General features: G+C 43.7%; 1 protein-coding gene across 3 annotated transcripts in view; it reads right to left on the bottom strand.

Annotated features, from left to right (window-relative positions):
* The window catches only part of SH3PXD2A (SH3 and PX domains 2A), a 248485-nt gene that overhangs the window by 134697 nt on the left and 88853 nt on the right, over positions 1-24935 (bottom strand). For all 3 annotated transcript variants that reach the window (XM_026851595.1, XM_026851596.1, XM_026851597.1), the window contains exons 4-5: positions 23333-23409; positions 14533-14624 (exon numbers count right to left, since the gene is read on the bottom strand). In XM_026851595.1, the coding sequence (XP_026707396.1) occupies positions 14533-14624; positions 23333-23409 (169 nt within the window). The remainder of the gene's footprint in view (positions 1-14532; positions 14625-23332; positions 23410-24935) is intronic.

Below are 24935 nucleotides of genomic sequence, written 5' to 3' on the forward strand. Positions count from 1 at the left end.
TTCCATCACTCAGAGATGGGCCTGAGGCCAAAACGGTGCTGCTAAGCTTGTTTTCTATTTAAAACCTTCATTTTTATTAATAACCCTTTACAGCCTACACACCAGCACTGCGGGAGTTGCATTTCCGTGTTATGTCATCATGAACCGTTATGTATTTAATTCCTGTACCCACAAACCCATATGGACATCATTAAACACGCACCGTACAGTATTAAAACTGTGTTCCATAAAGTGTGATTTAGAAAAAAAAAGACCTATGAAGTGCGGAGGTTTTTTTTTTCCTAAGGTCATGGGAAAATGAAGAAGTAGGGGAGAGAGAAAAGGTTCAGCAGTGCTGCGGGTTAGCTCATAGCGCTCCATGCCTGCAGACCGAAAACCCAGCCCGCCTTATCCACCATGGAAGATTAATTACCCAGTAACTTCAGGCCAGGGATGACGAATTTCTGTTTGGCAGACCACAGAGACAAGTTCTACAAAAATTACAGGTTACAAACCAGCACAAGACCTTGATGATTTTATTTCTGCCAAATTAGGTTTCCATCACTTTCTCTTGAAAGAAGCTGCCTTTAGTGGAGCAAAAGAGCAGGTTTCCCCATATTGCTGAGGGTTAATTATTAGGGCCACTAACACAGGTTTGGGTAGACCCTTCCCCTGAGCATGATGCATATGTGGCACAATGTGTTTACTCCCAGTTTCTGTTATGGCCCCAGATAGGTTTGTCCTGGCTATAGTCTATGCTAGCAGCAAATCCAGCCATCAGGCAATTTGTGCAAGGCAGTGAGGGCACACCTTGCCTCAGGATCTCACCTGTGTCCAGGACACTCCTGTCACCCCTCTGTTATCTCTTATGCGGGACTGGGTTTGAAAGGATATGGGGAAAAAAGTGATAGAAGAAATACGTCAGAGAGCAAATAAAGCCAACGTACACAGTACCCGTGGGACAAATAGAAATGAGTGTAGCAATGCTGGGGGAAACAGGACAGAACATACTGAGAAGGAAGAAAATACCCAAGGGACATAAGGATAAAGAAAAAACCCAGTGACAGTTAAAAACAACAACAGAAGTCAATATAAGGCAGAGAAACTGATGCAGTCAAGCATGGTAAGAAAGCATAAAGAAAGCAAGAGGCAAGAACAGAGCACAGTCTTAATGTCTGATATAAGATTTATGTATTTATGTAAAATAGGAGACAATAAATCAATTGCCTACAACACACACTGGACAGCTTACAATGCCCTAGTCCTTTATACTGGAGACCTGCAAAACCGTGTTTGATGGCTGAATTCCCTCTGATCGCGGAGCAAGCACTAGCTGAAGCCAACAAACCACAGTGAAAATGTAGTTGTTCTACAACAAGTACAGTCACAGAAAGGTATTCTGCATAGCCTTGTGCTTATTGCTTTGCCTCAGAGCAGCTGCATTTCGTTATGGAGACTGTATTGGTGCTCCAATTTTACAGCTACACAACTAAAAGGTCCCCTCAAAGATACAGATGAAGACACATACCTAAGTTGCTTTCAGGCCCTTTCTGGTTTTCTTTATGAAATATTAGTTTTTAAAAAAAGCATAAAAAGAGCATTCAGGGCACACACAAGTTATCTGCTATATAAAATCTCTAAATGTTCATGCCAGTTGAGCCTCTCCACTGGTTTTGCTGTGGGACATCTGTGTTTAGGAGTCTCTGAGGACAGATGTTACCTACCCTCATCCCTTGAAAGCTCGTGACTTAATTCAAGTTAAATTTGTTGTGTTGGCCCCAAAGCCTGTGTGCACATACTCCATACATGTCCATCTCCAGGCAAAAGAGAAGAGTTAACATGATTTTCAGAGGGGGTCACTAATGAATAAACCTCCTTTATATCCCAGCCCTCTCCAGAATTTTTAATTCCCATCAAACAAACATACACATGAATACACACACAAATAACTTTGGGTGCACGTGTGCTCCCACTGAATTCAATACAGTTATTCACTGTGTAGAAAACTACCCACGTGCATAAATGTTTGGAAGAGGACAGCCACTCAGCATGAGGCAGGCAGCAAGTTGAACATTATCTAGCTGCACTACTTTGGAGGTAAAACGTTTTTGACATGTGTCTCTGTAAAGCTGTGTCCTACTTCACTTAAAATCAGAAATTTGCTTTGATATTTTGAAAATAAAGCCTTATAAGAAATAGCGGACACAACTAGCAAAGCTTCTTCAGGAAACCTGTAAAGAACCATGAGAGCCCCAAGCTGTTAAATGGTCTGGTTTGGGTCAGTGCTCTCTTAAACTGATAGTCACTTCTTCTACTTATACAGTTCCCTGGCATGTGAGCATATCTGAATTGAATGTATCTGAAATGAAGATAAGATTGGAGATTTTCTGAGCATATATTAGAACAGACAAAATCATGGCAGAAAGCAACATTTACTTGTTAAAGCCAAAAATTCTATTTGCTGATACTAATTCAATCTTCTCTCAAAAACACTATTTATCCTGCCAGGGACCAGGACTTATTGGACAGTAAACCAGGGCTCAGTAGTTTATATGCCTGTCAACAAAAAAATTAAATATAAACCATGTGTCATAAATCCGCACAGACAACATTTTCTGATTTATGAGGATGCTGAATGATTGAGGCAAGAGTGTATTTTTTAAAAAGCCTTAAGAGAAAGTAGACAAAAAAAGGAAGAAAAAAAGGTAGTAATTCTATAACGCACTGGAGACCAGTCCTCCATAAGAAGAGGGGGAATGCGACTCCTCTTACGATGCCTATTTCATCCCTTGCCTAATAATCCAAAAGCACCTAACTTTCAAAGTACTGCATTTTTTCATAGGCTGGAAGCACCACAAAGCATCCTTCATCAGCCTGGCCTTTTGGCAGTTCTCCTTCTCCAAATGCAAATGCTACATCTGGAAAAGGCAGGAATCCTCTCTCCTGCCTGAAAGCCTCCTTTTATCTTCGTCCTCTGCAGAACTCCTACTTCTTGCAACTACTCACTCCAACATACTACTTTATTGAAAGGATTCAAGGCTTTCTCCTCTGCTGAATGTCTGCCTCTTCTTAAAGTCCCAGCTCACCTTCGGAGCCTGCTCACTAGCTAGTGTGGGTCACCCTGCCATCCCTCAGCCAGGCATCCGTAAAACCACCCCCTCCCAAACACACAGATGAGCATGAAAACGGTAACAATAAAGATTAACAGAAGCTTATTTGTCAGGTCTGGCAACAAGAGCATCTCATTAGCTGGTATGGCCTGTGCAATTCAGCCGCTCTGGGCTCCTCCTCACCCCAGGGGATGACACTGATGCATCATGAACATTAATAACATTGTTAGTGCGTGTTCAACAGAGCCCTGCTTTGTGCATTGAGACAACCCGGCAAACAATAAGATACTTTTCCACTGACCTCTTGCTAGAAGAGTTTAAAGCTGTTTGCAGGGATGTGAATGACTCTTGCAACTTTCTCCAGTTGCGCCTGGCCCTTAGCTTCACTATAAAGTTATGTATGGGGGTGAAGGATCGGATCCAGACCCAGCAAGATGCCTCAGCACCCAGGTTAGCAGCTACAGAGACTGCAGAGGTCATGTGCAAGCTGAAGAACCTTATTATTGGGACCACAAAAAGGAAAGAACTCAGTTTTGTTATCCACATGCTTTCCCAAATTTGGGACCTGTATTACTACAGTGTTCCATCCCATAGGAAGAAATGCCAAACACTGGCAACATGTACTGGTCCCCACTACAGAGTAAAAGCTACCCCAGTTACTCAGGCTGCATACCTTGCTGGCATTTGCCTGTATTCTCAGGGGGTTGATGACAGCCTTACACCCTACCTTCTGGTCCTAAGTTCAGAATAGTTGAAATCATTCTCATCACCTGAGGTGAAAATTCACTGTGCCACTGCTGGCGTCACAGTGCTGTGGCTGGGCTTTTTCCACAGTGAAAACCTTCCCGCTCCTCTTTTACTTAGCAAATATTTGTAACGCCCTAAACAAGCGTTGCACGAGGGCTTGCTCTTTAATGTGTTCACGAGCCCTTTCTTTGTTTGCCAGATGCTGGCAGGGAAGCAAGGGATCGGCTACATGACTGATGCTCTCCCAGAGCTGCCTGCTGGAAGAGTGAGGCATTTAGTAGGCAGGACCAGACACACTACAGTACTGTGAATGACAGATCAAGTCCCAGGCACGCAGCACCCAGAGACCTGAACGCCATTGCAGAAGGGGTCACTTGCAAAGTCATCTGCTGGATATCTCTGTACATGCCTGTTCACTCTACAGCCATCCCACTGCTCAGTAGGGCTGATAAAAACTATCCAAATTCTGGGTTTTGAGACCACTTTTCAACAGAAACCGAGATATTTTGGTAAAACATTTTCATGAAAAAAAGCGCTCTTCTTTCAGCCAGATTTAGAGGCTAACCAACACCTCCTCAAAATACTGCATTTTGATGGAAATAAGAAGATTAATACAATCTTAACATCCTCAAGAACTCTAAAGCTCCCCTGTGACAAGAGAGGACAACATTGGTGAGGTTCTAATCATTAGAAAAAGGACTGAGACCAGCAACCTGTCCAACAGGGAGCAGCAAAGATGGCAACATTGCTAATTTACTAGTGAACCAGGACAGCTTCAAATCTCTGATGAATGCTGTCTCTGGTATGAGTCATTCACACTTCATTCCCAGCATGCTTGGATAGGAAAGGAAAAGCTTTATCTGTTAGATATGGTGCCCCTGCTGTCCTAACCCCACAGTTGTTGCAATGGGTCTCTTCTCATAAAGCAAAATAGACATTTTTTGGCCCCCAACATTCAACATTTTCTTCTTCTTTTATATTTTCAAGCACTAGGTATCTCAGGTTACTAGTGATTTTTTGCAGTGGTTCCCAAATGAGCCTGAACTGCTCTGATTTTTCAAACCCACAAGACTATAATTGAAAGCAAATGTAATCAGACATATACAATGTTCTGAGGTTCACCACAGTGCACTGCAGTCAGCATTGCTGGAGTGGCTATTAAAACGCCTTGGAGTTGGGAAGCAAATACAGCTTGCAAGGATCCAGCATTTATTAGATTAGACTAAAGTATTGCAAAGCCACAGTCAATCCTCTATTCAGAATATATCCGAGGTCTGTTTAAACGAACATCTTTCCTGAGCTTAGGCCAGTTGTTTTAAGAGATGTGTATGGAAACAAGGAAAGAATTCTACTTTTAACACAACAAATTCTGCAATCCTTACATCAGTGTAAATCTCGAATAGTCCATTACTGTCAGCAGGGTTGTTCCAATCAAACTCTGGCATAACTGGAAAAAGAAAGTGGCCCAAAGACAAAGGGTATCTTTGAACCCAGACACACAGCTCTAGCTAGAGATAAGCAGTAGCAAATCCCTTCCATAAACCTCCCAAACAAAATGCAAGCATTAAAAGGCAGGGGGAGGGGTTTAATTGAATTCCCACTGCACTTGAGTCTGCACTTAAAAGCAGGTCTAGGGTTATCTGTGAAATTTCAATTAAATCAAAAGCTTTGATAACATGATAAGTCACTCCAGAGTTTGGAGTCAAAACATGTTGTTATTTGATCCTCTGCTTGTGTTTCTGGGAACAGCACGCATGAAAGACAGTCAGCTGCAGACCAGTCAAGAAGATGGAAAGGGTGGAAATGAATCTACCAATAGATCACTCTGTCTCCTACAGCCAGCGACACTTGAGGTCTGGTATTTTTTATACATCCTAAGCCCTAAAGAAGGCACCCCATTCCTCAAGAGACAGAAGGACAGAGCAAAACTGATCATCTTGGGCACGTGCAGCACGCCAGGGGACAGTTCCCTACTATCACAAATGTTTTTTCTTTCCAGGCTTGCTACAAGCAAGATTTTAAACAGTAACACCACTGGGAGCTGAATGCAACTGTGGACACCAAGCCCTGTGTATGTAATGGATTTCCAGCACAAATCCTTTGGTGGCATGGGGTGAACAGATGAAGCCAGGTGCACTGAAAAGTAATTGTCTAACATGCTGTTACGATACAGCCAAGCTAGAAAGGAAGCCCAGCTCTCCTCCTAAGTCAAATCAGGAGGCTGTGACTCTCCAGAGAGACTTCTCTTGCTTTACCTGTTGTTCAGGTAAACTTTTTGATTGCTAAGGCTTCCTCTTCTCTCTTCAGTGGCAACAGCTGGATGCTAAGGGACTCTCGGAGTTCAAAGTCCTGTTTACTGAGGAACATCACCTCTACTTCCAAGTGTTTAGACAGAGATGCTCCACCTTAAGTGTGAGATGTCAGTTCCACCTGGCTTGTAGTCAACAGCATTAAAACACATTTTAAATCAATGCCTTCCCTTGTAACATATAGTCCAGTCTGATAAAACCATATCAAATGCAATGGGATGTCTTACCTTGTCCCCAACCAGTTCAGAATCGCATATAGGTTTGCACTAGGCACATGTACATGGGAAAAATGCTCTTTTTATAACCAGCAAGGCTACTGATTCTCAACAGCATTAAAAATAAAGGGACTCTCCAGATAAGCAAAGTCAAAATTACATAGTGATCAACAATAGGAAGCGCAGAGCTCTGAAAGTCGAAGTCCTGTCTGACCGCAGGCAGCACTGGGGGAAAATTTATCACCCTGGCAGAAAACACCCCATTGAGCATGTTTGGCCTTAGTACCCTCCTCTTCAGAGTGGAAAAAGATCTTAATTAAACAACAGTGTGACCATATTAAATATAGACATAGCAATGACAAGCTGCATTATATAATTATATTTGCAACATAAGCTGTCTATTCTTGTTCTTCAGAGACATGACACACAGAGGAAAAGACACGCTATATTCATTTCTGTCATGTTAGTGAAAAGAAGAGTCCACCCCATCTCCTTCTGCCTGCAGGTCATGAGCCAACAGTGACAGATATCTCAGTGTGTGCAATTAACCTGCTAGCAGGGGCTCTCCAGAACAAGAAATCCAGATAAGAAGAGGAAGTCCCCATCCCTCTTCCTCTCCTCAGTTCCAGGCTTATCCACAAAGCACAGCAGGACTGGATGCTTCTCTTTTTCGTGGACCTAAAGATGTCTTTTGTGTTTACCAGCATGGGTGATTCAACCCTATGGGCTGCCCCTATTCTGGGATGTCAAACTAAGCATTTCCAGTCTTTAAGCAGAGACTCTCAGAAGATCCTGTGGCACTGAGCCAAATGTTTCTAGAAATGAGGGTGCAAGGATAATGCATGCCCCAAATCCTTCACAACAAGCTTGATAACCACTGAATCCACTTATTTTGGTTCTGCTCCAATCCTGACTCATTAGACCAGGTTTCACCCACTGCCAGATGAATAAATTTGACTACCTAGCTGGTTTTGCATATAGAAGCACCAGCAGAACAGGCTTTCCTGACAGATTTTTGGAAGCAATGTTTCTTCCAATGCTGACTGATGATTTTAAAAACAAATTCTTTTTCTAACTGGTCATTTCTAGACTTATATTATGGAAGGAACGGGGTCTCTGTACCAGAATCAAATCCTCTGAAACCATACCTCTGCAATCATACTGCAGATACAGCCAGGAGATGTAAGAGGCCTTTCCAACACCACAAAATAAATCAATGAGACAGTAAGGAGCAGATCTCTCAATACCCTGCATTAACCACTAAACTTCTCCAGAAGGAAGGAATTTTACGGGTCAAGTTAAACATTAAGCAAACTATTACTTTCTAATCTACAAAATAGATACTGGCAAATTATCAGCAGTGATTGTTCCTTTAGGATATGAACAAAAATTAGTGGACAGGAAAAAGGCCCTTGAGCCAACAGGCCTGGCATTTAGTTTTTCTAAAGGCAACATCTCTGCATTTCAAAATACCTTTTCAGTCCCAAATCTTCTACAGAGAAAGAAAGAAAAAAAAAATGTCTTGAACTTGTGCTCATAAGCATTAAACTTTTCCTAGCACTGACGGTACCGTTGTGTTTGGGCCCAGCAAGGCAGTGTCCGGTGCCACTGCTAAAGCAGCAACGTGATGGCAAGGCTCTGATCTTGGTCACATTCAGATGGATTTCAGGTAAGTCTGGTTATTCTTATATCCCGTGACAGCATGCCATTTTTAAACTCTGCAGCGTGCTCATAACCAATCCCGGCAAAAGCTATTTCTGTACACTTGGCCAACAGTGCCAAGTGTCAGTACATTAAACTATCTTTGCTTCTCTCAGCCCCGTGTCCTTTCACAGTCAGACCTACAAAGCACAAGCAAACCCAAATGTGATATGCAAGGCAAGGAATAAAAGCTCTTGCCGTACGGTAACAGCAGTAACGTATGCTGTTCCAACAGCCATTCTTCTACATCTTTTTTTTGCGGTTGCCGAACCTATTTTATTTAACATGCTTTCTGTTTTCCCCCAGGTTTGTTTGATATTTATCTACATATAATTTCTTTTTTAATTTCTGGATGAGTAGCAAAAAGATTCAAATCTTCTCTCAGGAAGGCTGAGCTATATGCTGGTATCACCAATGCTGCGGCCATTAGCAAATTTCAATATCCCCCAAATTGTTTATATGTTGCAAACAAAAGGGAAAGTCCCATGTGAAACTAAAGAGGAGGACAAATAATGCATCTGTAATTTCCTTTTCCATTCCTAGAGACTCCTCCATCCCTGATTTGGCTTACTTTATTTAAGATAACAATCTCCAAGCGAGACTTTCCCAAAGATCATGATAATAAGCATTGATGAAAGGCAGTGTACACTGTCGGGGTATCTGGAGTGCCATCTGGCAATGGCTGGGACCCAGAGACTGAGCTCCGTCTCTCCAGGTCAGAGGGGGCACAACGGGAATCAGCCACACTTCACTCCTCTAGTTCTGGGGCACACGGCTGCCTGACCTCTCAGCCACAGATTAATGATAGTCACACACTATGAGCAGGATACTGTAAAGCACTTCTATGATTTAGAAGCTGAAAAACCATTTTCACAACAAATTTAGGTGTTGAGAGGCCAGTTATTTCTAGTAAATACAGCCCTAGAACAGGCATGTTTGAAAAAGAAAATACAGGTGCTGTACTGCACTCAGATGCTCAAAGAGCTGTGGCACCTAATTCCCACTGAAATCAGTGAGAGCTGGATGACTAATTAGGAGCAGCCAAGCAAGGCTCCTGGCAAACTCAGCCCTAACAGATTATTGCATCCTTAGCTACCTAAACCTCAGTGAAGGTGATTAAGTAATTCTTTGAAAATATTAACTTTTTCTTCCCTTCAGAACAGTGGGTTTTAACTGACTTATCCTGCCACCATGCCTATTCAGAGCTTTTCCTGCTCTGTGTTTTACAATTTACTTCCCAGCTGATAAATCACATAAAAATAAAACTTTTTCTGATTTTGCATTTCTTACGGAAATTAATTTCCATTCTACATCTCTTAAATGGAATGAATTTCCCTAATAAAATACATGCATTGAGCAGACACTATACCACTGCCAAGTGCAGACTGTAACATCAACTGCCATAAAAATGGTGCTGACCGCATTCCTAAATGATATGCAAATTATCTGTACTGTAGGCCCTGTAACAAAGAGCAACCACAAAAAAAAAAAAAAAAAATGGAGACTCACCTATCTTACCTGTTGGGAAACACAATTCTAAAGGGATTAAATATAAGAGAAAGTATTTGCATAATATCAAACAAATCAGAATAAATATAGATATTTTACAGATGAAAAAATTTCCTCCTCTACCAATAGGCAATGGAATTGTTATTGCAGGACAGATCAGACTACATTTGGGAAACAGAAATAGTTGTATGTAAACAGAGTCATGCATATGATAGAAAAAGCGTATCAGGGAACTGTGCTTTAGCACTGGTAGACTCATTAACTAAAGCACGCTTCCTTAGCATGGTCACTGCAATACCCTGACAACTTCCTTCCAGTTTCTTTATCAGAATTTTGTTAATATGTGGAGAATAAAGGGAGAATCCAGCTTCCATTTTATGGTGGCTGCCTAGCATCTGAGTATCTGAGTATGACACCAGTATTTATGTGATAGATACAATCAGTAAAGCTCATGGCTACAGACCACAATAAAGGATTTCTGTTCTTCAGTAAAGGCACCTTCAGCATTAAGTCTATTTTCTGCATCAACCCTCATAATACTATGTTGTATACTTAATAAGTTCCCTAGTTTTCCTGGATTTGCATATTGTTTGAAAATCGGTTTATGATTCTTAAAGAAAAAATACTCTCAGATACTGGGCACTGCTTTAAATTCAGTTGTTAATGTTATTAGTGGTGGTTTAAACAGAAATATTGTTTGAGCCTGCATGCATTTCTTCAGGGGGAGTACTAAAGAACTGAATCCTTGGCTCTTGATCCACTTTCTAGACTGGTTCTAGACCCAGAAAGAAAAAGTGAACTCTCACATGAGTGGTCTGGCTGTGATATTTTGAACCTAACTGCAAAAAAGTCCTAAAAGCAGTGGACCATATGCAATGTCTAATTGATTAATCTTACTCTTTGGGTATTTCTGTTATTTCTAGTAAAAAAGAATCACTAAAAAAATGGTTTCTGAGATTTTGTGTGTTGACTATGAGCCCTGGCCTGACCTCAGCCTTGAATTTAAATCCCCAGTAGAAGTCTGAAATTAATCCACCTCTGGCTTAGTTATCAGTAATTATAATTATTAACAGAAGTACCCAGTAAATGAATGGCTTTCTGTGACATGGTGTTTTAACTTGGAATAATGGATAAATAAAAATGCATTTCCTTCTTACCTTACAGTATCTTTTCCCATAGTAATGCAGGATCTGGTCCTTACATGGGCATGGCAAAAGACACGAGCCCAGCCATTTACCTGTACATGTATGCATTGGCGCAAACACTAACACTTCACATATTACAAACCTAAGCTGTTGAAAACTGCTCCTCCTGTACCAGAGTTGATGGTTTGAAGCTTGCTTTCTCTGCAGCTCATCAGCAGAGCAGGGCATGAACAGCAGAAGCAGCTGCCCTGGGAACACTGGCACTGGAGCTCCAAACCCTGCCTTGCACATCAGTGTCCTCAGCACATGCTGCTCCCTTGCGAAGGCCATGCTTTCACCACGTGAAACCGTCTGAGAGAGCTCCCAGACTATCCCACGGAGGGATTTAGTGTCCTCCTATGGTCTCTCCCATGCAGTATGAAGGAAACCTGCTGTTGGGAACTATCTGACCTGGAGCTAGATCCACCGGCAGGAGCAGACTCAGAGGAAACTGTCTGCCAGTTCAAATGCTTCAATTTCTTGAGGCACTTCTGTCCAGCTATCTGCCCATAAGCTGCTGTACCCTGAAGAGGTTTAATGAAGCTGAAAGGAATACTTTCTGCCTATTGTCACAGAACTCAAAAGCCTGGACCATCACCAAAACAGGAAACAGAAAACCTAAGCTGGGAATCCAACCGAACAAATTGGCTGGATTATAGCAGTGTGGGGAAAGCCCAGCTTTTATTATAGCTGGATTGCATGCTGCTCAGCACTGCAGGCAAGCAGAGCACAGCAGCAGTAGGAAATGACCCTGTAGGGAGCAGCCTGGAAGCCAAACATGGCATAACCCAGAGAGGACAGTACACAGAAGCAGGGAGGAGGCAAGGGTAGGGCGGATGAAGAGTTATAAGGAAGAAGCCAGGAACAGATTTGTGAAAGTGCCTAAGGGACTACAGGGAAATGTCGGTTTCTTTCAGGACAATAGGAACAGAAGTGAAGGGCACAGCTCTGCAGCTAAATTACTGAATAATACATAAATTACTGCATGTGCATCATCGTGAGTCATGGCTCAGCAATTAAGGGCGTGGACACCTCTCCATACATCCCAGCTGCAAGTTTTTGTGTTTCCTCCCTCCAAGTTTAAGCTTCCATGTTTTTCTGGCTGGGACACATGCTCAGTCACTGCTCTGTGGACATGCAATAACTCGATGGGCTCTCTTGGCTCAACAACCCAAATGCCCATTAAACTCCCAAAAATTAGTTAATTAAACTCTAGCTCAAGCTTTGTCTTATGAGGCTGATCTGCTGCAGAAAAACAGAGCAGGTGATCATGAAATTAAGGATCATCTCATTGTGCACAGACAGAAGCAGCACAAGTAACTCCATTCTGCCATCCCTTGGCGGCTGAGTCCCTCGTATGGCAATGTTTATTCTCCTTTAACCCAGACCTTTGAATGCCATGTCTATGCTGATATATCAATATACGAACCACCTCTGCACTGAGGGCTAAAAGAAGCAGCAGCTGAAGAAATAGCTAAAATAATTAGACTAGATCCTGCCCTGAGGCTACACCCCTACAAGCCCCAGTGAGATGAATGATGGACCATGAGGTCCAGGGAAGACTGAATTCACAGGGCTTGGGCACCACTGGCTCACTGTTTCTGGAGGGGCTTGACAGAGTAGCAAACTGAGGGAATGAATCGGGGATTTCTCTGGCTGATGGTGCTCCTCCCTGCAGCGGCTGCTGAAGCTGAGAATCGCCCTGGAGGTGTCCTTCCCCTGGACCCTACACAGTGGTCCAGTGAGCCCTAGATCTCCTCCCTCCCCCCTCAGTTCACAGAAGAAAAACACTAAGATGTTTCTGTTGGCTTTTGCATCATCTTTTTGTAGAGACTAATCTTCAGATTCAACAATACATCTTTTGTGAAGCGCTCCCAGCAGAAACCTTAGACACCTTCCCTAAGATCTGTTTGCTTACAGAAGACGAGGTAGGATTTGTTTAAACCCAGCTAGATTAATGTCTTGCAGACATTAGTGAAGTGAGATTTAATCAGGTTATTACTCTACATTTTCCAGAGAAATAAATCACACTTATTACTAGGTTGGAATAAGATGCAAGGCTTGGGCTGAAAAAATTTAGTCTTTTTTGTTTGGGGGGGGGGGAGCAAATGGATAACTTGAAAATTGCTGCAACGTTGTCAAGCAGGGAGCTGAGCAAAAGGCCCTCAACAACTTGTAGGAGGCGAAAGAGAAAGGCGGCTGTAATGGGTAGTGCCAGCCCAGGGGCGGACCTTGGTCCCCATTCCCTGCCTTGCTGAAGCCCAGTCACTCAGGCCTAATCCCATAGGGTCTGTATCAGTACAGAAAGCAGACAGGAGTGTAAAACAGCATTTAAAGCAGACTCCCAAGGTCCATTTGAGATCCCTGGAGACCTCACTTCTGAGTGTCTGTTTCTCCTTGGCACATGGGGACGTCTGCTTGTGTCAGAGGGGTGTTGTGGGATCAAGCAAAGTTTGCAAACCTTCTCACAGACCCCACATGGAAAATGTGATGGTCAGCAGGTCTGAGTGTAGGCATATCCTGCTGCAATGATTTCAAAGGTTTCAAAAGTTTGCAATATGTGTTCAACAACGAACATGCAACTGTATTTATTCACCCTAGACATTTTTATAAAACAAGGCTGGCTAGAAAAAAAAACAAAAGCAGCTTCTTTCAGACCTTTGATTTAAAAACTACTCTTTTTCTCATTCAAAAAAACAGAAAATACTTTGCTCTCAGCTATGCTAGCAGTGTGTATTTAGTACAAATGCTAATACATGCCCTTGTATAAAAACACGGCTGTGCAAGAGACGAAGTTTGGGAAATCAAACAGCAAAGTTTCTCTCCTCTACACCATCATGGGAACAGACAGGTGAAGTCAATACAAATGTTTCTGCTAACACAGGTCTGTCTGCATGTGCTGAAGTGCCCAAAAGCCTAGAAGACTTACATCCATTTCTCCTTACCCAATGGCCTGTGCAAATGTTGGAGAAAGAGTATTACGGTAACAGAACCTATAATCGAGTTTCAAATCATGCAACAAAGCAGCACAAAACACAATGGGACCAAGTCAAAATCTTATTGCGGAGCACAATAAAATATATCCTGTTCGGGATGAAGGAGAAAAGGAAATATCAGGCCAGGCAGCACAGTTGCTTGTAAATACCCTCCTGCCAACACTTTCCCTGGATAAATTAGTCCTCTGAACCCTGACTGCATCAGTATGAATCAGCCTGTCTGCTCCAAGGTAAAGGCTACAATGCTGTTTCATGTTCAATGGGAACTCTTTTCCCAGCCTTTTCTTGGCTTCCTGATTAGAAAGAACAGACTCTCCAGAGACAATTTTGCATCTGGACCACAATCTTGCTCCCTTCAGATAACTAAGTATCTCTGGGCAGGAGTACTTTTAAAGAAGCAGCTGGTAATTTACCGCCAAGTGCTTACTGGCAGGATTTCCCCCTGCTGCTGAGCCAATGCTTTTGGAAACTAAATGACTCTCTGGTGATAATTATCAGGTAAAACCCACAAGCCAGGGGAGGCTCCCTCATTAGAACTATCAGCAAGAAACAATGCAAGGGTGGGCGGAGGATGGCTGAAAATTGTGTCTGAGGGTTGCTTGACTCCCCTGTTCTCCACACAACCGACATCATTGTATGTAATTGCTGGGCATTTTCTAGGTAGTGCTTGAAAGCTACAAAATCCGTTCCCACACCTACAGCAGTAATAAAACCAAATTAACTTTCCCTTCCAGCTAATCAAAATGAACTGAGAAGCACTGGAAATCCATCAGAGCACTTACTCTTTTGGAGGGTTAAGGTCTTCTGGGCGAGCCTCGAAGAACCTGAAGACTTCATCGCACTGTGAAATGTGAGGAGGAAGCCGAACCAGTGCCTGCAAAACAAAACAGGGAGGAAGAATCACTTAGAAAAGTTCAAAACATCTAAACTACCAAGCAAGAGGAGGGAAAACAGTCCTGGCAGGGTGAAGGAAACACAAAAGGAAAGCATCATGCCTGGCTACTTACCTGAGAAGAAAGGAAATAGCACATCTTACTGCAAATGTCAATTAGGAAGCAATGAACTGAGACACGCAATGGTTCTTAAGAGTCAGCCAATGTAATCTTTTTGCCATGTGCAGAAGATCAGAATTTGGTCCACATGTGCAAAACCATAACACTGAGTAGGTAAGTGTTCTGTGGCTGGGACAGTCTCCATGACATGTGTTTGCATAGCACCTCAAACAACGTGGTTAGGACTTACAGGCTTTATGTCAATGCACACAAATTCAAGCAGTGAAAATCTACAGACTCAACACCCACTAATACAACAGATTAATGTGCTCCATGAAGCTTTCCATTAAGCACTGTCAACAGAAAAAGCAGAGTTCGCTAAAAAAAAACCCAACCCAAACCAAACAACAATTTGCTCCTAAATTAACAGGAAAGAAAGTCTGATTAAGTGTCTGGAAAAAAAAAAAGAAAAAAAAAAGGCAGAGAGGCTATTTCTGCATGAAGAAGGCTTCTCAGCACATGCTGGCTAACCACGTTCATGCACTCTGCAAGGCGCAGGTACCCAGCACTTGTTGCACTCAGCAATAGTTAGGCACCATCTGGGAAGCAACCACATTATGTTGAAGTGTACTGGAAAGTGCAACTTCAAACCAATGAGACAAGCATGCAAGGCAGAAATGTGCTATAAATTCGTTATTCAGAATCTAGAGCTTGATGGTGGCGGAAGAGGCCAAAAAGCTGTTCTGAGCCCACAGCGACAGGATAGCAGCTCTAAGTGACATGAGACTCTGAGACTGCCTCCAGAAATGACCAGCAGGAGAGGAAAAGAGGCTGGAATTCACCTCCTCCTGTGCTAAATTACATTGAAAATAGGCCACAGGTAAATACAGACCAAGCTTCTTAGAGGTGCTGTAAACCTGTTTGACAAAATGAGATTGTCTGGCTCTTCTGCTAATTGAAAGTAGGACAAACAATCTTGAAAGACAGATGAAAAACTGCACCAGAGCTAAACGAAGGTGCATTATGGCAAACTGGTTATACTAACCCATGAGACATCTGACTGATCTTGGTCAGACACACCAGAAGGCCCATGCATGAAGCATGAAGGCAGGACAGGGTAGTTGGTTACCCTCACAGTTGTTTTTAACCAGGCTTTAGAAGTGGCCAGGTTTGTTTCCAATACACTCCTGCTTCAGGATATGAAGGAAAAGAGTTGAAAAATGAAAAAATTGTGCTCTAAAATGGCAGGTCTTCATTATTAGATGACAGAGTCTTGTTTTGAGGTGGCCTGAAATTCAAAGCCAAGTGCTTCCACATTTACAGCTCTCCCTTCCCTGGTGGAGGGATGTTATAAAAACACATGGAAAAACCATGCGATATTAGCAGGCCTGTGAAGAATGAGGCCTTTGGCCATTTCAGAAGGCAGAAAAAGATACCTCACAGTAAGGAAGCTGCATCAGATGCAGAAGCTGGGCAACAGGCTGGCAGGTCCAAGTGCCAGGGCATACATAGTAGAGCACTACTGGCCACTGCACTATCACAGGATGAAACATAACAGGTGGAGAACTCAAGTGCTTTAATTTGAATGAAGGATGCTCTGGTCCCCACCGCTATCCACTCAATCTTGCCTAAAAGCTTAACTCAAAGGTGTAAGTTCTCTGTCCTTATTCCTAGTGTGCATAAGCACGTGCATCTAGCTGCCAAGTCAGGACTAACACTAGGCAGTCAGGAACTGCCCGGGAATAGTAACAATCACAGCATGTTGAAAGAGAAAAGCACTGCCAGCACAGGCTAGCAAGGACACAGACAACATTAAAGCACATTCTATTCATCTGCATCTCAAGCAGGAGGCAGACTTACATAGAGAAGTAATGCCATCTAACCAACAGTGGATGGGGCTGAGATTTAGTGATGGCTCTATTACTAATGCCCTTCTCAGTTTGGGCAGGTTACTTAACCTCTTTGCACCAAATTCAGCAGGGATATATCTTCAGCTACCCCTTTACAATGCTGAGCAATAACACCCAATCCACAGAAAGGTTATGAGGCTTAGATATTTAATATCTACAATGTGCTTTGAAATCTCAAAGGGCTTGATCTTGAGCAGTCAGTGGGGCATGAGCAAGCATTGCAAATGACACATATCATTTACTAGAGAAACACAAATACCCAAGTTATACCTATCGCAGGGGGTCCTGGACATCAGACACCTTCTCAAAGAGTCACCACTTCCCTACAGGTCGGAGGTGTTCACCCTTCCCAAGAACCAGGCTACAGATGTCAATACTGAGATAAAGCACAGAGAGTGGGTTTTCCTACCAAGCTGCCATGGAGATTTGTGTTTCTAAATCAAGGGAAGCTTTAGGAAATCTGAACTCCCTGAATTAGTGGTCTACTGCCTGGAAATCTCCAGAACACTGAGGTCCTGCCAGGCCGAAGAGGGATAACTGAAAAGCACCTCCATGACTCTAGGCTTTTGTAGGCAATGGATAAAAATCAAAGCCGTTTCTACACCCAGCCATCCACCTTCCCACCCTAGGGCAGGGCTGGCTCTCCTGCTTCTGAATCACTGCCCAAAGTGCTGCAATTTTCAGCCCTGCGCACAGAGGTGGAATGAAATCCACCAGGTAGTAACTTGCCATCACATGTTTTTCGGGGATCTCAGGTGTAAAGTCTGCAGACAGTCAATTTTTACTTGTTTTTGTTAAGGAACAAAACCCTAAGAAGTGGTAAGAAACATTAAGAAAGGGTAAGAAAGTGCAAATGAGGGTGTAAAACCAGGCAGAGTTGGTCTATTGATTTTGGACAGTGGCAGGGAGCAGCAGCGCTGTTCTGGAAACAAATGTCTCTTCAGCAAACACACAACATCCACTTGGGAGCAAGCCAAATCCAACGCGATTTCAGCGAGTGAACAAAAAGTGCATTGAGGAGATGAGGGACGTGGCTGTCACTGCAAGGGGAAAATGCATGTTTCTGGCATTTCCAGCAAGACAGTTCCAGGGCAGAGTTGCAACAGCCTGAAGGAAAGACTGCAGGGTCAAGGCAAGAAGGGTAAAGAAAAAGAGGAAAACAGATGGTAAAAGGATGGAAAGGACAAGGAAGTGACATTCTTCCTGTGATGTGCAAAGCAGAGGTAAATGCACACAGTTACAAACAGCAAGCATCCAGAAACAGCAAGGCATTTGCACAGGAAAGGTGACAGATAAAAAGTGCCAGCGAGCAGAATTCAGCCTTGCACAACCACTGAGTATTATCAGTAACAGCGTGTTTCCTTGCTCGGCATGCAAAGGCGGGACGTGCACTGCTCAGACCTCACATGCTCCTTAGAAGATGCGCTTTTATGTGTTATTTCAGCCTGTAAGGATGTCTGTCTCTCTATATTACAGGTTTCAGACAGTCTCACGGAGTGGATGATTCGAAAGGCTATTAAAAAAGCTGTAACGTCAGGCAGGACGTGAGCAAGCAGCCCTTGGCACTGGGGACAGCCAGCTACTCACACAGCACCAGCTCATCTACAGGCAGGCTGCTGCACGCCACACATGGCGTTGGAAGCACAGAGAGCACCAGGCACTGGCAGGGGTTCATCGCTTAAGGTTACGTGAAGTGTAGACTGCTCCATGGGACTACAGGCTCAAAGGCTTCACAAAATACATGCACGTGGGTATGAAACCATGCAGGTACTTGTAAGGATGCACTGAGTGCTGTGTGCTGCATTTATGCAGATACATTTATAAAAACCAGATGCACAGACATGTATATGTAGAGATACACAGCGCACGTGTAGGCGTGCGTGTATATACACACAAAATGATATTCATCCTGCTGAACTTTGTATGTATAAAATGGGAGACTGGTCACACTTGTCTATCAACTTGTATAATTGCTAGAGAAAGACCAGCACCTTCAGGGCTACTCTACCCCACCACCTACGTCTAGCTCTGGGTGGGGTGAATCATTGACTGTCTCTCCCCGCAGCCCACTGCGGGAGTTCAGATATACTGCTCTTGGACCCCTAACACTCAGTGGGGTTAAACCCAGCTCTGCACACAAATACACAGACAGCTGACAGTACTGCATGGTTATGACTCCCAGACTTTTTGTATTAAGTATGCTGTTCTCAACTTTATCACTTTAACTTTAATCATTAGTGCCAGACATTTGGGAATGACAATGAGTCCAGCAAGGGGGAAGGTGCAATTAAAATAGTTCATTTCTCAGAGCAGAGAAATAAATTGTTTCACTTACGTGAAAGCACTTTCCATTTTGAGAGCCTCAAGTAAGTCCAGGCAAAGCACTGAAGTGTGGAGGTCTGACTGCAAACACTGAGTGTCAGAGACATGGATGAAGAGTACATGGTAGTGACTCAGACTGGAGAAGTGAGGAGATGTAGGAATAAACAAATCACTGAGGGAAGGAGAAAAAGAGGGTGTGGAGTTTTGGAAATAACTGGTACGTAGTTCTGGTCCTCTGGCATGGAAGTACCATAAGTCAATGGAAAGAGAGGCTCTACTCCAGGTGCTGAGGGGCACTGCAAATAATTAACTCTCATTACTGTAGCTGGTCTAAACATATCAGGATTCTGAAATGTAGATTAAAAAATGACAGATAAAGTTTGAAAGTTTTTCATTAAAAAACTTAAACTCTTTAATTCTTGACCAGGACTAACTATTACTCCATCTTCAATCAGCACTAGTTTAGTTGTAAATTGATAGAGACAGAATCATCTGTGTATCTGTCTTGACAGGTTCAAGGATTAAACCGTGAAAGAGAGGCAGGGCTGAGAAGCCCAAAAGGGAGGTAATTATGTTTTTGAAGTGTGATCTCTCAATACTGTAGACATTGCTAAAAGAATGACCAACATTTCCTGGCACTGATGTGACTTGCTCATCTAATTCTTATTTAGGTGGCATGCATTTGTATACTCAAGCCTCACTACAGAAAAGCCCGTAACCCTCTACTTAAATCAGCCGCCAGTTGGGACAGCATAAAGGGATGTGACAAATTCAGGACTTCACATCTTAACAGCTTCCCTGCACAAACATGCTCCCCTCAATTAAGACCAACATGCACAAAGGTGCAAGTCTGCAAATGCTGTCCTGAGTCTCCCCAGAGGGCTGCATAGGGAGAGAGTGGTGGTTTTGTGAACCACCAACCCGAAAGGTCCTTCTTGAATACAGGATGGTACATACTGGACAAGCACACACCAGAGGTGTGTTTGGGAGATGAAAAGCTTAATAAATAAAATGCCCCTGGCAAGGCAAAGCTATGAAGTCATTCTTTCTTTCACATTGGCAAAAACTCATAAATAAATTAATAAAACCAGGCCCAATGAGCCCAGAAGACCTTAAATCACACTAAACTAATTCCAAGCCTATAGTTAAGAGGGAAATTATCCAGAGATACTAATTCCAGTGGGCAGCATATATTTACTGGCAAAAGCAGTTGGTTTGGTAACTCACTCAAGTTACCAGCAGGGACATCCAGACTCTGCACTTTCATGCTTGCAGATGAGAAAAGTCCTGGAAATCTTCCCTGTGTGTCCCAGTCCTCTGGTTTTCATTGCAACTTTCAAGTTCCTTGTGGCCTTAGTGAAAACACTGGCCTAATTACCTCTGTGATGGCATTTCTCTAAGTTGGTACAACGCAATGAACAATCACCCAGGCATGAGGGGTCAGGAGGCCCATGCTGTAGGGTCCAGAGGGCTCATGCCCCTGATGCAGAACATTTTGCAGACCTCTCCTTATGGCCAAATATCCCCACAAACTCTCAGCCAGCCTCTGCCTGTCACTGCTCCTGTGCCCAGTGCAGGAACCACAACACATCCAAACAGCAGAAGTCAGACCTGCTTCTCAGTCATGCAAATCACCATGCTCTGTCTGAGACAGTCTGCAAAACCAAAACCAAATGGTCGAACATTTGCACCACCCATTTGTCAGGGCCCATCTGTGCTTTGTTTTTCCAGGGCAAGTGAAATGGATGGAGAATCCTCATCTGGCAAAAAAATTACCACAAATTTTGTATCTGAACCTGCCTCCCTCCTCTGCTTCCTCACAGATTCCAGTAGACAAAGGTTTATTGTCTCATTTATTCATTTTATTATCCCAAGTCCGATTTTCTCCATCAATTTCACCCACATCATTCCAGCATAATTCTCTAAATTTTTCAAAATTAAGCATGTTGTCTGCCTACCCATTTTAGGACTGGCATGGGCCATAAGCTTTACACACTTTTATAGAAGCAGGACTGAACTTGTCAAAATTATGTTCTTGCTCTACAGTTCTAGACAATTCTCTAAAGAGTCAAAACATCCACTGCACAGAAGAAATGCAGACAACAGCTAACACTTCCAAAGAGGTGGGCATGATCCTGCTCTCAAGTCACGCATATGCACCAGTAGCTGCTACACAGTAGGAAAGAGTAGTGAGTAATATTATTTCATTAAAAAAAAACCCCAAACCCCTAACATTTTCCCTACTTACACCAAGAAGGGATTCATTGCATTTCACTTCAGCATTCCAGAAGTTAGCATCAGAGCTAAGCGAGTCACTCAGGTTCTCTCTGTAGTTACAGCTAAATGGAGAGAGACCCTGTGGCCACTCTGGTTTAGATTAACCACCTAATTTTCTGTTCCCAGTTCACAGCTTTTTGTCATTTGTGGTTAACTTCATATAGGGATGGAAAGATTACAGTAAGGTTTTGAAGGTCATGTTCCCAGAAACCTTGTAAGTTGAAGGTGACCTTCAGCAAAGGTGGCAAGAAAGCTACATCCCAAGGGGGGTGGATGAGTTAGCCAGGGCCTTCTTTTCTTAAAGACCTGACAACCCATGCAGAAAGACACCAAGGAGGATGTAGCTCTCTTGAGGCACTCACAGAGACATGAGATGCAATGACTGCTCAAGCTTTTCAGTGACTATGAGCCTTGCTTTCCAGTGCTATCCAGATTTAAACATCTACTGTGATGTGCAGAGGCAAATTAAAGACAAAATACTGTAAACTGCAAATGAAATAAAGACACTACATAAGGCACAAGAAACTTATGAGCCAGAGATCACTGGAAACTGGGATAATATTCTGGAGAAGTCACTATAGGTTTGTCATGCACGTTGCTGGGCCCACTGTGGCTGCTGCTGGAGGTGGGAAACACTGGCCTGGGAGAAACTGGGGTAACACACCATGGCTGGGTCTGTGCTCATAAAAGCAGCACCTATTAATAAATAGGTTAAGTAAACAGCTTGGCTTTAGGCATGTCTCCAAGCTAGGCATCTGCCCCGTATCATCTGAACCAGAGTGAAACCATGCTATGATTCTGTGAACTGAGCCAGATTTCTCCAGGAGAGAAAATAGGAAGCGAGGAGGGTGACAATCACAGTGCCATGGTGTCAACGAACATGCCAGCGGCTGACACCACAACATATCCCTTGGCTGTGACCGGCAGGGCGCCAGCAAGCCCAGCCAGGTCAGGTCGGGTCTGTCTGGGGTGCAGACAAAAGGGTCCCAGAGAAGCAGCTGCCCCCAGCATAAGTCACCACTTTTCCCACCACGCATCTGCTGGGTGAACCCTGACATCAGCCCTCACTGCTCCTGTCGCAAGCAGTTCCTGTCTGAAGGAGGGCGGCTGGGGATGCAGTAAGAGCCTACATATTTTAAAGATCTTTGGCCACTGGCAGGAAGACAGTGCACTATTTGTCACACAAGAAAGACTGATCTCATGAGATAAGACTTTAATTGCAGTTTCCTCACCCGGGGGGTGCAGATGGCATGGGTTTCACTGCCCCCCCCTGCAGCACGCCGCAGGCACTTTGGTGATCTGCTCCCAATTTTGGATGAGCAAATGTCTGACTGGAGAAGTTCTTGGGAATGTATTTTTTTCCCCTCCACCTGCTCCTCTGGCTTTCTAAAAACGGAAAGAAAACCCCACAGGAAATAAGAGAGGAAGTCTGGGGTTTAAATTATGTACTGACTGACGCGCTTGATACCTCTACAAAACTGGGTATCTGCCTTGCTTAGAAACGACATATAATCCACTGTCAGAGGATTAATTATCATAAAATCATAAACTCTAAGCTAGAAAGGAAAGATTAGGTGACTTAACCTTCTTCTCAACTCAGCCATGCTTTTCTGTCCTGCAATACATTTCCAGTCTTTCACTCATCAAGGCAAAGCACTCCTGGAGGACACTGGCCCACCCCTCGTGCAGCACTGGGGGACAGATGGGCAGGGAACAGAAAAAAACACCATCTTAGTCATGCCCTCTCTGCTTGTTCAACTCCTTCATTCGTCGAGGCTGAAGTAGAAATAAAATCCAAATTTTGGGCAGATGAGGCTTATGGCCTTTACTGAGTAAAGAAGGCACCAACCTGGTTGCATAAAGTTTGCAGAGTAAAATGCTGAGAGGACCCTGGGAGCAAACAGAGGACTGTTTTCACCTGCCCTGTTAGTCTTGGTGGTGTTTGGTAAGGACCATCCTTCCTTATAACGGACACAACACAGATGAAGCTCTCAGTAGTAACCGTCAGGGAAAGCCCAGCGCTGCGGGGCTGTGAGCCCCCATGCAGCAGGACTGCTAGACACCTTCCCCAGAGCTCTTACCCTGCAATACTCGTCGATGGGCTTCAGCCTCTTCACAGCTACGTCTCGGACATGGCTCCTCCGGAACAGGATCTTGCCTGAGGAGGGAACAGATGAAAGGGGAGGGTTAGGGGCATCGTCTGCCATGCAGGGTAGCACAACAGCACCGAGCAGAAAGCTCAGCAGATGGGGTTTCATCCCCGGCTCCAACTACAGCTGTCAGCAGCGGTGGTGGCTGAGCTCTGCAACCCCATTATGCCCCCATCAGAGGAGTCCCAGTAGAGGAGAGATTTGCACAGCAGCAGCTTTGTTTGACTGTGACCCCACATTGCTACAAGACAGGCAGGATGGAACACCCGGAGGAGGTGTGAGCAGCAGATCTGCTCCTGCCCTTGCAGCAAACTGCACAGAAACATGCTGTGGGGCAGGCAGCAGAGGGACGCGGGGCAATACCTATGACAGAAGCATGCATGGCACTTCACGCAGCTGGATGCTGCTGGTCTTAAGTTTGCACAGGAGATGCAGCACACAGCCAATAACTACCACAGGCACAGCAGCTCTGTGAAACCTCGGTGACTGCCACCAAAGTCCCGCTTGTATGAGCCACTGAAAGGGGACCACAGTGACTCATGGGGCAGAGGGAGTTCTTCTAATTTCATCCTGTACTTAATGCAAAAAATTTTTGGTTCCTTTTTAGTGATGGCATCATCCTGGAATGGACCAACACCATCTTATGACTCCCTTCTACTTCGGGGCCACTTTGGCACATCCATGCTGGCAGTGCAGCAAGCATCGCTGGGTGGGATGCAGGCTCCATCTGCACCCCACGCCTCCCCACTCAGCTGCCTCCCACTGCGGATGCTTCTGCCCTTGCAGGCAGACAAACCACACAGTCAGCTCTCAGGCAAATAGAAGGACTGGTGACAAGAGCCCTTGTAAATCTACAGAGGGAAACCAAATAATAGAAGAAAAGTAAACAAACTCTCTTTTTTTGAAAGTAAAAAAAAAAATAACCTCAGTGTCCTTACTGGATGACATTTCTGCAAGCAGTTAAGATTAAATAAACGACTGGGTTTTGTGTGAAACTGATTGTAACAAAGTTTATCAAAATAATCTAGGAGCTGAGTTTCCCCACACACAAGGATGTCATAGAGTTGGTATTTTTTTGGCTAGAAGGGATTATATCTTCATATCCTTTTTTGGTGGTTTTCTTCCCTTTTTCTTTTGTGCTGTATTTCTTTTAATGAAATGAGACAAGAATAAATTATACGTTCTCCTTGTGGTGGAAGAAAACAGTATCTGCCAGCATTATTTAGTGCATGAAATGTCTACATAAAAAAACCACTGACATATATACCACCCCCTGCTCCAAACTTCTTCTGCCAACAGGCAAATGAGATACTCATCCATAGATCATGGGATAAGAAAATGGAATAGGAAATGAAATCAGATCCAAAATCTGAATATGTGCCTTTGATTCTGTCATGATTACACAAGCTGAGAAGTTAATGAAACGGCAGCCTTTAACAGTCCAGTAGCAGAGGCTTTAAACCCTCCCAGACTCTGCCCCTTTTGGTTGCCTTTTTCTCCATAGCTGCTAATCTGGAAGGTGTTAAGGCCTTTT

The sequence above is a fragment of the Athene cunicularia genome (assembly GCF_003259725.1).
Source record: "Athene cunicularia isolate RWA chromosome 6 unlocalized genomic scaffold, athCun1 chr6_part1, whole genome shotgun sequence".
NCBI lineage: Eukaryota > Metazoa > Chordata > Aves > Strigiformes > Strigidae > Athene > Athene cunicularia.